General features: G+C 40.3%; 1 protein-coding gene across 9 annotated transcripts in view; it reads left to right on the plus strand.

The window, feature by feature from the left end:
- Positions 1 to 13,766, plus strand: part of RGS12 (regulator of G protein signaling 12) — a 152,296-nt gene that overhangs the window by 61,152 nt on the left and 77,378 nt on the right. For all 9 annotated transcript variants that reach the window (XR_013545572.1, XR_013545571.1, XM_073001005.2 and 6 more), the window contains one exon: positions 3,175 to 3,196. Coding sequence is in view for 7 of the 9 variants with exons in the window: in XM_073001005.2 (XP_072857106.2) it covers positions 3,175 to 3,196 (22 nt within the window). In the remaining 2 variants the exon portion in view is untranslated. The remainder of the gene's footprint in view (positions 1 to 3,174; positions 3,197 to 13,766) is intronic.

The following is a 13,766-nucleotide window of genomic DNA, read 5'->3' on the forward strand; positions in this document are numbered from 1 at the left end:
TCAGTTTATTTTGACAGTATCCAGCTGTCAAATAATAACAACGCTGTTAGGGTTGTTGGCAAAAATATTGGAATCATACTCCAAAATATACCTGTTTATTTGAATATAACTCTGTAACTACCCTCTTCCACACTGGGAATCACATCTGAAGTATACTCTATTATTAATACTCTAGTACTGGTACAGTTAGTAATAATAATTGGATGCTACCGTCTTTCCCCGAAAATAAGAGAGGGTGTTATATTAATTTTTGCTCCAAAAAACGCATTAGGGCTTATTTTCAGGGATGGTTTTTTTGTGTACAACAATCTATGTTTATTCAAATACAGTCCTGTCATCTTCTTCTGGGTGCTGCACAATGGTGGAGGGCGGGGTTTCACTTAACTGGGGCTTATTTTGGGGGTACAGCTTATATTACGAACATCCTGAAAAATCATACTATGGCTTATTTTCAGGTTAGGTCTTATTTTCGGGGAAGCAGGGTATCAAGTTAATTCCAGATTCTTAATGTGGTGTAGTGGATAGAGTGACGGATTAGGACTCTGGAAAACAGAGTTTGAATCTCCGCTCAGCTGTGGAAACTCACTGGGGAAGTAGAATTGGTAAAACCACTCCTAAAATACCTCATTTACCTTGAAAGCCCTGTTAGGGTCACTGTAAGTTGGTTGCAACCTGACGGTACAGAATAACAAATCGATTCCCAGTGTTTTCTGGATATAAAGTGCTCAAAAGTGGTTTACTATTCCTTTCTTCTGGAGTACTCTGGGATTGTGTAGCTTTCCCATGGTCACACAGGCTGGCTCTTCTCTGCAAGGCACAGTGGGGAATCACTCTCCTAACCTCTGACTGCAGTCAGGTATTCCTTTTCATTGAACTATGCTGCTATTACTGCTGCTTCTGCTAATATTACTACTACTATCCTCAGAGAAACACAGAATTCCTTGGGATTCAGCAGCAACCTGGTGCTAAAGAGGACACTGGGAAAGCATACGTGCAAAGTTGAGTGTGAGGTGGTATGTTTTTAGAATAACAGTAATGCTTTTAAGAGGTTTTTTTTATTGGAAACAAAATCAATAAAAGAGGAATGCACAATGACACTATGATAACCAACAAAAGCCACAAAAGAAATACTTGGTGTCTAGCCTGGATTCAGATGAGTTGCCCCTACTCTCTCTTCTAATGGCCATGCTGGTTGAGGTTTTTTTGAGAGTTATAGTCTAAAAAAGGTCTGCTTTTCCATCAGTAAAATTATGATTTTCTCTCACACCCAAAGGCAGTAAGGGAGTGGAGTGAGAGAAACAAAAAACCTTCCTGTCATCATGACTACACCGGTCAGGAAAGAATTCATAGGAGAGAAGGGGCTAATGAAAAGCACAACATGTATGCACCATCTGCTACCCTTTTCTGATTGGCTCTGGGCAACAATCTTAGCATTATTTCCTCCTAAAATGTTTCATATCCAGAGTGGTGCTGCTGGAAAGGCATGTACTGTGCATTGAAGTGCAGAATACCAGAGGCCCTGCCTAGTATGCCAGAGGTTCCTGGCAAACAGGATGGAGTATGTGCTTCTTTTTGGATATATGATAATTGGTTTGTGACTAGGGGAGTTGTGAGTAACACATAAGGAGTTTCTGTTTCAGAAGGTCACAGCCTCTCCCACACCCTTCCAATAACACCATCTCTGTTAAATAAAATAGGAAATATAGCTTATTGTTGTTGTTTAGTTATTAAGTTGTGTCCAACTCTTCATGACCCCATGGACCAGAGCACACCAGGACCTCCTGTCTTCCACTGCCTCCTGGAGTTTCGTCAAATTCATGTTGGTCACTTCGATGACACTGTCCAACCATCTCGTCCTCTGTCGTCCCCATCTCCTCTTGCCTTCACACTTTCCAAACATCAGGGTCTTTTCCAGGGAGTCTTCTCTTCTCATGAGATGGCCAAAGTATTGGAGCCTCCGCTTCAGGAGAAGTTTAAAAGAATTGAGTGGAATGCCTCAGAGGGTTGTGGAATCTGCTTTATTGCAGGATTCTAAACAGAGGTTAGATGTGGAATTGTCAGAAATACTTTAGATGTAAATTTCCTTCTTTGGGTTGTGGCTGTGCTAATTGATTCTTAGGTCCCTTCGACCTCTACAGTTATTTTATTTTATTATATGATTCTATTATATTCAAATTGAAGGCAAAATCATTTCAACTCCCCAAGTTATGGAACACAAACGGACATTGAGAAGCTATAGATGCACTTGGAACATTATGCAATTTTTAATGTTATAAGTTTTGCAGATGGCACAGTTGTGTTGTCTTGATCTGTCCATCTATTTGTCATTAAAGTGTGAGATTTGTCAGGGCTTGTTGGAATTTGCATTCAAATTTGGTTACAAGATCTATGCAGCTCCCCCGTATTTGAAAAGTGGTGTTGGAGGAGAGCTTTACAGATACTGTGGACTGCTTGAAAGACAAATAAGTGGAATCTAAATCAGATCAAGCCAGAACTCTCCCTAGAAGCAAAAGTAATTAAACTGAGGGTCCTGTACATCTTCTCACGTCCAGATGAGATTCACTGGAAAATCATGAGAAGACAAGATTCACTGGAAAAGACAACAATGCTAGGAAATGTTGAAGGCAATGAGGAAAGAGGAAGACCGGATAAGAGATGGATTGAGTCGAGGCCACTGTCTTGAAAGTGCAAGAAATGAGAAGGGCTGTTAACAACCAGACCTTTTGAAGGTCACCAATTTATGAATAAGTCTGGAACAACTTGATGGCACATAACAACATGTTGTAAAATGGTTTGCATGAAGCCTGAGATGGGGAATCAAACTGTTAATGTCTGTACACACCAGGATAAGAGGAATACCATCTGGATGTTGGGGAGAAACTCCCATTAAGATCAGGATTTAATGGGGAATTTAAAGGAGTACAAAGGTCCCATGTTGAAGAGCCTGTTACTGAAACGTATACATGCAAGTAATGCTATGAAATCAAAACTTCACTTCTTTTTCTAATGAATTAGAACTCTATTTTTTGGCTATTAAAGAGTTTGAATTGAATAAATAAACTGTTTAGGAGGGTGTAGAAAGGGAAAACCAAAAAAAACAAAAAACTGGCTCAAACATTTCTCAACATTTAAGTTTTCATTTGTGGCTGATCATCTCTTTCTCTTTCTTTTCAGTCTGCAGCTGTGTCCGATGGAGGTAAGCGAAAAATGTTAGGGAAAATTGGTGTATAAAAATAACTGATGTTTCTTAATTAGCTTCAATAGTAATGAATGCTGAATTCAGCACAGAAGGGTAAATCCATGTTTGTTATACACTGCAAGCTTCATCTTACAGAACAAAATGTGCCAGACTGGTTTTTAAACTCAGTGTTACTTCAATGTTAGTTACTTGAATAGGAGATTGTTTCTTTTTTAAAAAAACAGTGATCTAAGAAACATTATCCAATTACAGATGAACCACTATGTTCTCAGAAAGGTAATGCCTGTTAAGATAAAGATCAAATACGATGGCCCATCCTTGTGTTAGATTCTGATACTGTTGGTGGCAGATGCACAGACCTACCCATTGACATAACTCAGACTCTTGTCTCCACCACAGAGAGGGGATCTGCAAGAAAATCTGTACACAGAAAAAGGTGGTTTTGGCTGTAGGTGAAATTCTAAAATTCCTGCTATGGTGATATGTTCATGAGACCAGCTAGAACTGCAAAAAAAACTCTGTGCAACTTTTCAGATAAAAACATCTATTTGTCAAGAACAATATTATAAGATGTAGGAGAGCAGGGAAAGCTCCATGTTAGACTAGTGTAGTTATCATGCTTGACTTAGAAGCATAAAGGGGGAGAGATTGCTGACACGCCAGCAGGACTCACCAAGTATTTAGATTTCACCCTGAATGGCCCCTAGTTTTTCTGCAAATAAGAAAAGCCATTAAAAAGTGATAAATTCTGAATCTCCATTTTGATCATGGGCAACCATCCATGACTGCTGGATAGCTCCGTAGTTTAGGTGTTTGGCTGCAGAGCCAGAGGTTGGGAATTCAATTCCCCACATGGCCTCCTTTACAAGAGCTGGACTCGAGGATCCATGGTGATGATGATGATAACAGTGTCAGTTGATGTGAGATTAATAGACACGGGAGCTGGGTTACAAATACAAAGTTTGTATGTCTAGAGATTAAGCATTCATTCAGTTATTCAGATCCTAAGCTATGTAAGTAAGAACTAACAGAGTGAATTGTATCCATAAAGGACTGGGAGACACTGGGGCTCTTAAAATACTCATGAGATGTGCCTGTGCCAGATCAGTCTTTGTATTCTACTGTGCTGTATTTTGCACTAATTATGTCAGTATTGAAAGGCAAACTCCATATATAATGCATTATAGGCTAATCCAGATGTTACTAGGGCATGGATGACTGTGAATAGTCCATTCAAGCAGACAGGTGTGCTGAGTCTGATTTCCTATGATTGTCTCAATTTCTGAAGAAGAATAACATTTAGGGTTGGCATCTAGGTCAGAAAAATTGTTCAGTATATGCCTCTGGCAGCTAATTATGGCAGGGATCTTGTTGATAGTTACAAGTATATCTCTGGTGCCATCATGTAGGCTTGGCAGATATAGATATATTTTAAATTTTATGGCAGCTAGACCAAATTATGCCACACAAGTGTCCCCAACCACTGTAGTCATGTAGTCACTGCCAGAATATTTAAATAACTCATTGGACAATGGCACAAACTGAACTGCATGTTTGTATATATGTATTTGTGCATGAGATCATGAGTTGATTGAAATATGGTGCTGGAGAGGCTTGGGGATATCCTGAATTGCCAGAAAGACAAACAAGTGGGTCCTAGATAAAATCATGCCTATCACTGAAGGCAAAAATGTTGAAACTGGGGCTGTTCTACTTTGGGTACATAATGAAAAGACAGGTTTCTCTGGAAAAGACAGTAATGCTAGGAAAGGTGGAAGGCAACAGGAAAAGAGGAAGACCAAATACAAGATGGCTTCAGTTTGCAAGAGCTGAGCAGGGTTGTTGAAGACAGGACATTTTGGAGATCACTCATTCAAAAGGTAGCCATAAGTCAGAGGTGATTGATAACACATAAGAATTCATGCTCTCTCTCTCTCTCTCTCTCTCTCTCTCTCTCTCTCTCTCTCTCTCTGTGTGTGTGTCACACAGGGGGGAGGCATGTGTGGGCCTCTTTCCTCTCTGTCTTGCTTTCAAATCTCTGTTCTGCCTCTTTGGCTCTTCTGCCCCCATTCTTCCCTCCCCCATCTCTTTGTTTATCCTTCCCTCCTCCTTCTCCCCCTCCTCTCTTTTCTCTATTTGCCAGTGAATGAAGCTGTTAGAGCTGGGTTGGGGGAAGCTGCCAAAAAGTAGGAGAGAAATCTAGACCTGCCAAGTGCCCTAGCAGTCCAACTGTTCTTCTGAAAGCCATACTCCCCTTTCCATTCTATTCCAGTGCATAAAAACAATACTCCATTCACTGGAATAGGGTTGTAGGAAAATTGCCTAGACTGAATAGAAGCCCATCTTCTAAGGGTACTTGGTGTGGCATGGTCTACCACCACCCTCCACCCTTTATTCAGTAGGGAACTTCCTATAATAGTCACCAGAGAAAGCTCCCCACTTATTTGCAGCAAGAAAAATAACCTCAGCCTGGTTTTGCAGGTTCTGTGCCATGCACTAAGTCTTTTTGCAGATTCAAGGTAATTATTTTATTGGCAGCATTTTCCAGTGGAAGGATGAGGGGGTGCAACTGTCTTTATCTCCAGTGAGTGATGATGTTATCTTAAGTTTTGTTCTCTCACTTCTGCTATCTCTCTGCCTTTTCCCTGTTATAATTCTGTTGTTGGCTACAGTATGTGATAGAAAATCATAGGAGAGATTCCTCTGAGATGCTGCTTGCTGTGCCACCAGTGCCAGAGCACAGTAGAAATGGGATTTTGGATTTCAAGGACATCTATCTGGCTCTAGAATTCGACTAGAATATTCCAGGTTGAATTCTGAGCCTGGGAGAAGAGAAACAAGAAAAAGAGATGTCTTTCCAACTCAATGTTGTGCTTTTCTCCACATATACTGTATTGGCTGTGAAGCAGAGGAGAATGCACCCACAGTCACTGCTTGCTTGGAACTGTCCCTATGTTTATGGGTAGGACAGTTTAGTATTGTTTGGGCCTCCTACTAAATCCATCAGAGGGGGAGAAGCAATTGAGCTCCCAGGATTTAAAAAAAGGTTTTGCTTTTCTGGTGTATAGGATTGTGCACCGAGAGATTTAGCTGTATATCAGAAAGTCTCATTCTATTTTGCCTTGGCCATGAAAGCACAATGTGATCTTAGAGAACCCTTTACTCTGCTCCCATTCTACATATGACAGTTATGTTATGGGTTTTCCTTACAACTCCTCTAAGATAACTACTTTCAGTATGCCAAATGCTGTATACATATTTATATAATAATAAGAGTGGTAGACCAATTGACCATCACCTTTAGAGAGACAAATATTGATAACTGGCTTAGATGGTAGTAGTTGTACACCCATCTCTTTGTTACAGTCTTAAAAGTTGTTCAGATGTATCATTGTATATTATGTTCCATGTGGTCAGAAGAGTTTGTGTCTACTAGCACTTCTATGGGGGGGGGGAATGTGAAAGGGCAGGAGGAGATAAATGTCACCAACCACCCCACCCCCGCCAGACGAGCCCTCTAAAATTTTGGAGGGAGGCATCCCTGCTTCCAGTCTCACACACTGGTCATGAAGAAATTTTATTCAAAAACTCACTTAGCCTTTGAGATTTAGTGTTAGCCTTTGATTCTGATTTCTATACATCTTGGTGATAGGCATCTTGTAATCCTCACTGTCTGTGTTCAAACAGACCAGAATCACATTTCCCCCTTTTCTTTCTTCTGATTGATCCTTCAAAAATTGTTTGTGAACTTTTATTTGCTTGATGGATTGGTGTGTGAATATGCCACAGGTAACAGCAAAAAGATTCAAAATTACAGGTATTTCAGTTAGAGTATATTTTTATTTATTTATTTATTTATTTATTTATTTATTTATTTATTTATTTATTTATTTATTTATTTATTTATTTAACTTGTATGCCGCCCACTCTACCCAAAGGTCTCTGGGTGGCTTACAACAATTAAAATTCAATTAAAATACAATAAAAGATAAAATGATTAAAATACAATTAAAATTGCCATCAGGACCCACAGTTGATGTTATTTCAATTAAAAGCCTTCTGGAACAGGAAGGTTTTGACCTGGCACCGAAATGTCATTCCAGCGACATTCCAGCAATATTCCAGCAACAGTGCAAAATAAACAATTTTAACAGATTAAATAAGGCAGAAAATGATTTACATTTCCAAAACAGAATTCTGTGACCCAAAATAGACCAGTAAGGAAAGCAAGAACATACTCCTTGCATTTCCATTAGAGCAACTTGCTATTGTACAAATGCCCTCTGCTATCTGCTGGAACTAGATCAGCTTCTTGCTTTTCTGGAAAGAGGGGGGTAATACTGTAAATGATTCATGATTAGGCAAGGGGCACAACCCAAAACATTATGGCATGAAGTAACCCTTGCCCTGGTCTGTGGGCCATCACAGGATACGATGAAAATGAGGCAGCGTCCGTAGTGCATGCAACAGAAAGCCCAAAGCAGATTCATAGTGTTATTCCATATGTTGACTAATATGAAAAGAGTTTTGAGCAGCATTGATCTTTGTGTTTTATTTTGTTGCTGTCTGAGGGCAGCTACTTCCAGTGTAATCTGAATAATTCATGTTTGTTCAGCAACCGCAGTTAAAGGTCCTTTCTTTAAATTATTTATGTAGCATTTTATCATTCTTTGTGTTAAGAATATTGAGGTTGTCTCTTGTAAATATAAGAAGAAATATATATTCAACTGGGAAAAAATAATTTGTTGAAGAGCCATTTCAGGAAAATGCAGTAAAACAGTGAGAAGTGTTACAGAAGAACAGTGTTTCACACTGTTCAGACAACCGCTATCAAGGATACTGTAGGATGTTGGAGCTGCATTAGCTATGGAAACAGAAGGATGGTTTTCAGTGAATGGTTTGAAGTATTTGGTTAAATGGCACCACAGTGGCTCTTACCAGCTATATCCAGGTAATATCTTCAGTGATGTGGGTGATGATGTAGATGAATAGGCATTCTTAGCAGGATTGTGTTGATACCTTCACTGTAAAAAAATGGAATGAAGATATTTGTTTTGACAGGATAGTTATAAGAACTCTATGGTTAAATATTTTCAGCATGATCCTTTAAACCAGAAAGTTGAAAATTCAGTCTGTTACTCAAGAACATTTTAATAAAACTTTGTATATTCTTTTTGTGTGAGCCAGCAACATAAATAGCAACATTAGTTGCATCTTCATTTTCAGGATATTGCAAATTCCTTAGTTTCTTACTTTGTAACTAATCAGGAGGTGTTGCCTTCTGCTACAGACAGACGTTTTAGAAATACTTTTTGTTGCTAGAATGTGTACAGAGTTACGCTATAGAATGTATTTAGCAGGATACTAGTCCTGCCTTTAAAATAATTAAAATAGGATAAGATGTTGCATTACATGTGCACAGCCCATTAGAATTCAGTTATCTCAATTCCTCATCTTTGTGCAAGTACGGGCAATTCAGTGGGACATTATGAGTAAATGACTAATCTGTGTGCCCTTCCAATCTTTCCTGTCTGTGCATGCAAACCATATAACTTTCAAACTTGGAAAAGGGAGGGCTGGATGGGAATGGGATATACACGTTAAGAACACATATCTCATTCTTCTAATCATCTGATCGTTAGAGTGTAATGTCATACCACACTGCCTACCCATGTGTCTATGTATGTATAAGTGTTTCCAACAAAAACAAGTTCCATTAATCCCTTTTTAAATCCTCAGTACGTGGATGCTCTGTTGCAAGGAGCAAGCATCATATCCATTCTATTCTATTATAAAAATAAAATTTGATACAGTGGAAATATGGTGTTTATCTCTTCTCCCATCATTTACATCTCATTTGTGACATTCTTTATTGTATAATATGCAAGACATACGGGAAAAGTATTTTTAACCACGTATAGGGTCAAATTTCCTTTTAAGGAAATGTTGCACAACAATGTGTATCATAACAGCTTTGATGCAGTTTTTTTGCTGGTACTGTTACAACATTAATCTCTCTGTTCTTCCATTCAATTGGCTAAATATTTTAAAGTAATCTTAGCACATTTTGCTTGTCAAATCAGTTGCTTATTTTATGCATATCCACACTCCTCTTCCCAAGAAAAGAAGGCACCCATATCCTCCCCATGTCACATTGCTTTACACAAGTTATTCCCAGCTTTGGCGCTTTTGATGTTTGCAGACTACAACTTCCAAAAACCCTACCTAGAACAGCCAATATTATAGTTCCTGGAACGTCAGGAGTACCACACATGAGGGCACTGGTTTACAAAGAACCAATGGTTTACAGCTGTAGAAGTCACAATGATCAATCCCTACCACACTTACCACTTGCTGGGAATTCCATGGAATATTCCCAGAAATGAAAACTTTTGGCTTACAGTCTCCCGTGGGTAATGAAATTTGAGAAATACTTTGAAAGTTAGCATTTGGAGCAAAAATGGCAAGTGTAGCAGTAAATAAGCTGGGTTTACATCACTCCCCCTCCCCAAATGTTTATGTCAGGGGTCCTTAACCTTTTTAAATAGGGGGCCAGTTCACTGTCCCTTAGACCGTTGGAGGGCCGGACTATAGTAAAAATAAAAACTATGAACAAATTCCTATGCACACTGCATATATCTTATTTTGAAGTGAAGAAACAAAACGGGAACAAATACAATATTTAAAATGAAGTAAAGTTAAATCAACAAATTTACCAGTATTTCAATGGAAACTATGGGCCTACTTTTGGCTAATGAGATGGTCAATGTCTGGTTCCATATTTGTCACTGCTAGTTGTAACAAGTGATGCAAGTGTGCATCCGTTAGTCATGATCTGGTTGGAGATTTCACGTTTCATTCTAGAAAAAGTCTGTTCACAGACATAAGTGCTGCCAAAGATGGTTGCCATTTTGAGTGCATGGTTCCTGAGATGAGGATATGTCTCAGAGGGGAGAGATAGATAGAAATTATGAAGGCTGCTTGACTTTCAGAGAGTTACGATTCTGCAGTTCAGCCAGTTCCATTTGGTAAATTGGATCCACATTTTCAGTGTCAATAGAAAATGTGTTACGGAAAAGCTGTATGTCCTGTTCATGGAGATGAAGCTCTTTAAATCTAAATTGGAACTCCTTTTGCAATTTTTCCAGTGAATCCACACATGTTTTGTTTGGGAATGCAATCAATGTTTTTTCCGCTAACAGATTTTGAGTTGTGGGGAGATGGTAGAAGTTTTCCTCCTTCACCTGTTTAATGAGGAGGCCTAATTTTACTTCAAATGCTTTGACATGTGATTGCATATCACAGATGAGCTTCCCCTTTCCTTGAAGTTGCATATTGAAATTGTTGAGTAGCTCTGTTACATCTGTCAGAAAGGCAAGGTGCTATTTCCATTTTGCATCATTGAGCTCTGGTACTTATTTGTTTTTTGAAAGCAGAAAAGTTGTAATCTGTGGAAGCAAGTCATAGAAACATTTCAAAACTCTCCCTCGACTCAGCCAACAGACTTCTGTGTGATACAGAACATCTTCATAGTCAATATTTAGCTCAGACAGAAATTCCTGAAATTGTCTGTGGTTTAGTCCATGAGCTCTAATGAAGTTAACACAGGATACCACAATTTTTATAACAGTGTCCCACTTCAGTGATTTACTACACAGCGCTTGTTGGTTGATGAGGCAGTGTATCGCTATTGGATGAGAATGGTTATGTTTGTCCATCTCTTGGTTAATGCGAGCAATTACTCCTTTCTTAGACCCCACCATACTAGGAGCACCATCAGTTGTCACGCTGGCTAGTTTAGCCCAGTCCAGTTCCAAACCATTCATAGTTTGGCAAACCTTTTCATAAATATCCTCTCCTGTAGTTGTTCCTTTGATGCTTTGCACTGCAGCAAGCTCTTCTGTGACTTCGAAATAATCATTCGTGCCACAAATAAAAATTAGAAGTTGTGCAGAATTACGAACATCATTGCTTTTGTCGAGTGCCAAGGAAAAATATGAAAGTGTTTTTTTGTGGAGTTTTGCAAATGATGATGCAAATTGTCTCCCATTTCTTCAATCCTCTGTGTAATTGTAGGTTCTGAAAGACTCACTGTACTAAATAAATCAGCCTTCTCTGGACACATCTCTTTGGCCACAGAAAGAAGGCATTCTTTAACAAATTCTCCCTCCACGAATGGTCTGCCAGTGCGTGCTATTAGCTTGGCAACTTGAAAATTTGCTCGCAGTGATGAAATATTTAGCTGCTTCTGCTTCACAAAAGTCTTTTGCTGAGTTGTCAATGTATTTTTCAGTTTTAATATTTTATCTTTTCTCACTTCTCCAACCAAACAATCATATTTATCTTTATGTTGAGTTTCAAAGTGTCAACGCAAATTATATTCTTTGAACACAGAGACTATATTCTGGCATATCAGACATACAGCTCTTTCCTTGTACTGCATGAAATGTAATCATAAGTACACTGTTCTTTGAATATTCTACACTCCGAGTCAATTTTTCTTTTTCTTAACATCATGGTTTCCTAGGAAATCCAAATTGCTATTAGTTATACACACACACAGACACACAAGAGTCAACCCTCAGTTTACGAACTTAATCCGTTCTGGAAGTCCGTTCGTAAATAGAAAACAAATTTCCCATAGGAATGCATTGAAACCCCTTTAATCCATTCCGGCTGAAGAAAAAAAATATCCCCCCAAAAATAAGAATAAAACACTGCAAGCCCCTGGGGGTGCAAAAAACAAAACAAACAAACATAAGCCCACCAGCCCAATCCCACCCTGCAAAAGACAAAGTTTTTAAAAAGCAAAAAAAAAAAGGCACCTTACCTCCACTGCTGTGACCGCCGCTGCCAGGAGGCCTCCTCTTGGAGCCCTCCGTTCCCGCTGCCTTCCAGGGTGGAGAAGGGCCAGATGGGCTCACGGATGGCCCTTTCAGTGGCAGAGAAAGGCAGCAGGGAAGGGGGGGCTCCAATGGCGGCGAAGAAGCAGCAAGCTGGCAGAGAACGGATCCTTTTTTCGGGCAGCTGGGGCGAAAAGCAGGGAGCCGATCCGCCATTTCCCTACCCCCTCCCACCTGGCTTCTCCGAAAAGGCTGCCCCGATGGTGGTTCCGGCAGCAGAGAAGCTGTGCGGTGGAGTAGAAAGGCCGGATTGGCTCCCGCCTTGCTCCACCGCCACCCAGCTTCTCCCGAAGGGCTGCCCCGATAGCGCTGGAAGCCCAGGACTGTACAGCGCTACAAAAACAATATACCAGCAATAACTTTGCCCACACAGAGACAGACTGCAGTGCCCATCATTTATTTATTTATTTATTTATTTATTTATTTATTTATTTATTTATTTATTTATTTATTTATTTATTTATTTATTTAATACCCCGCCTATCTGGTCATTTTGACCACTCTAAGCGGCTTACAACATAAAAACATAACAAATATATATATAAAGAAAAAAAATTTATAACAATTACGTTATTCTGCAAGATGGGAAAAATACAACAATAAATCAAATAGAAAAATAAGGGAAGAGGATCAGGAATTGACTGGAGGGAAGACCTGCCTATACATCCATGTTTTAAATTGATTTTTGAAAGTACCCAGAGAGGGTGCAGCGCGAATCTCTGGAGGCAGATTGTTCCAGAGGCGAGGAGCCACCGCCGAGAAGGCCTGGTTCCTTGTTTATTTCCTTCCGGGCCTCCCTCGGCATCAGGCTCCTCAGCCTCACCTCCTGGTAGAACTAGGTGGGTGTAAGCGTTCCGCCAAGTATCGAGGCCCTAAACCGTTTAGGGCTTTATACATAAGCATCAGGACTTTAAAGTCGATGCGGAACCGAATGGGCAGCAAATGCAGTGCGGCCAAAATAGGAGAAATATGGTCACAATTTCTCGCTCCGCTAAGGAGTCTGGCCGCCGCATTCTGCACCACTTGGAGTTTCCGCGTCAACTTCAAAGATAGCACCACGTGGAGTGCATTGCAGTCTGATTGGTGAAACTCCGCTTTTACCTCAGGCTCACATTGAGGTAATAATGCTCCCAACTTCCTCCAAGCTGCCTCTGCGCTGTGATGCCTCTATTTCCCACACTCTCCCGCTCTTCACGCTCCCTCTTCTGACCTTCACTGCCCACAAGTCACCGCTCAGGTGGCACTCCCAAATGCCCTGGCTTCCTCTGAATCCTGGGAGATGAGAGTTGTAGTCTGGCTGCACTGTTTGGTTTCTCTCACCGCCTGAAGCTAGATTGCAGCCGGACAACAATTCTCATGATCCAGCGCTTCAGCCAGCCAGCCAATCGGCGATGGCTGCCACCCCCTCTCCCTCTTCCACCAATGACCGTCCTTCTCATGTAAAAAAAAAAAAAAAGACAGACAGGCAGCGGCTGCATAAACACCCGGCGGGCCATATAAATGTCCTCAGCAGGCCACATGTGGTCCTCGGTTCATAGTTTGAGGACCCCTGGTCTATGTGAACACTGGGGGAACTGTTCTAGGGAGACAACAAACTAACAGAGGGGGGAAGCTCTGGATTTAGTAGGAGGCAGATTGGAAGGGGAGAAATCACATGTACTCTT

The sequence above is a fragment of the Pogona vitticeps genome, chromosome 5, assembly GCF_051106095.1.
Source record: "Pogona vitticeps strain Pit_001003342236 chromosome 5, PviZW2.1, whole genome shotgun sequence".
Classification (NCBI taxonomy): Eukaryota; Metazoa; Chordata; class Lepidosauria; order Squamata; family Agamidae; genus Pogona; species Pogona vitticeps.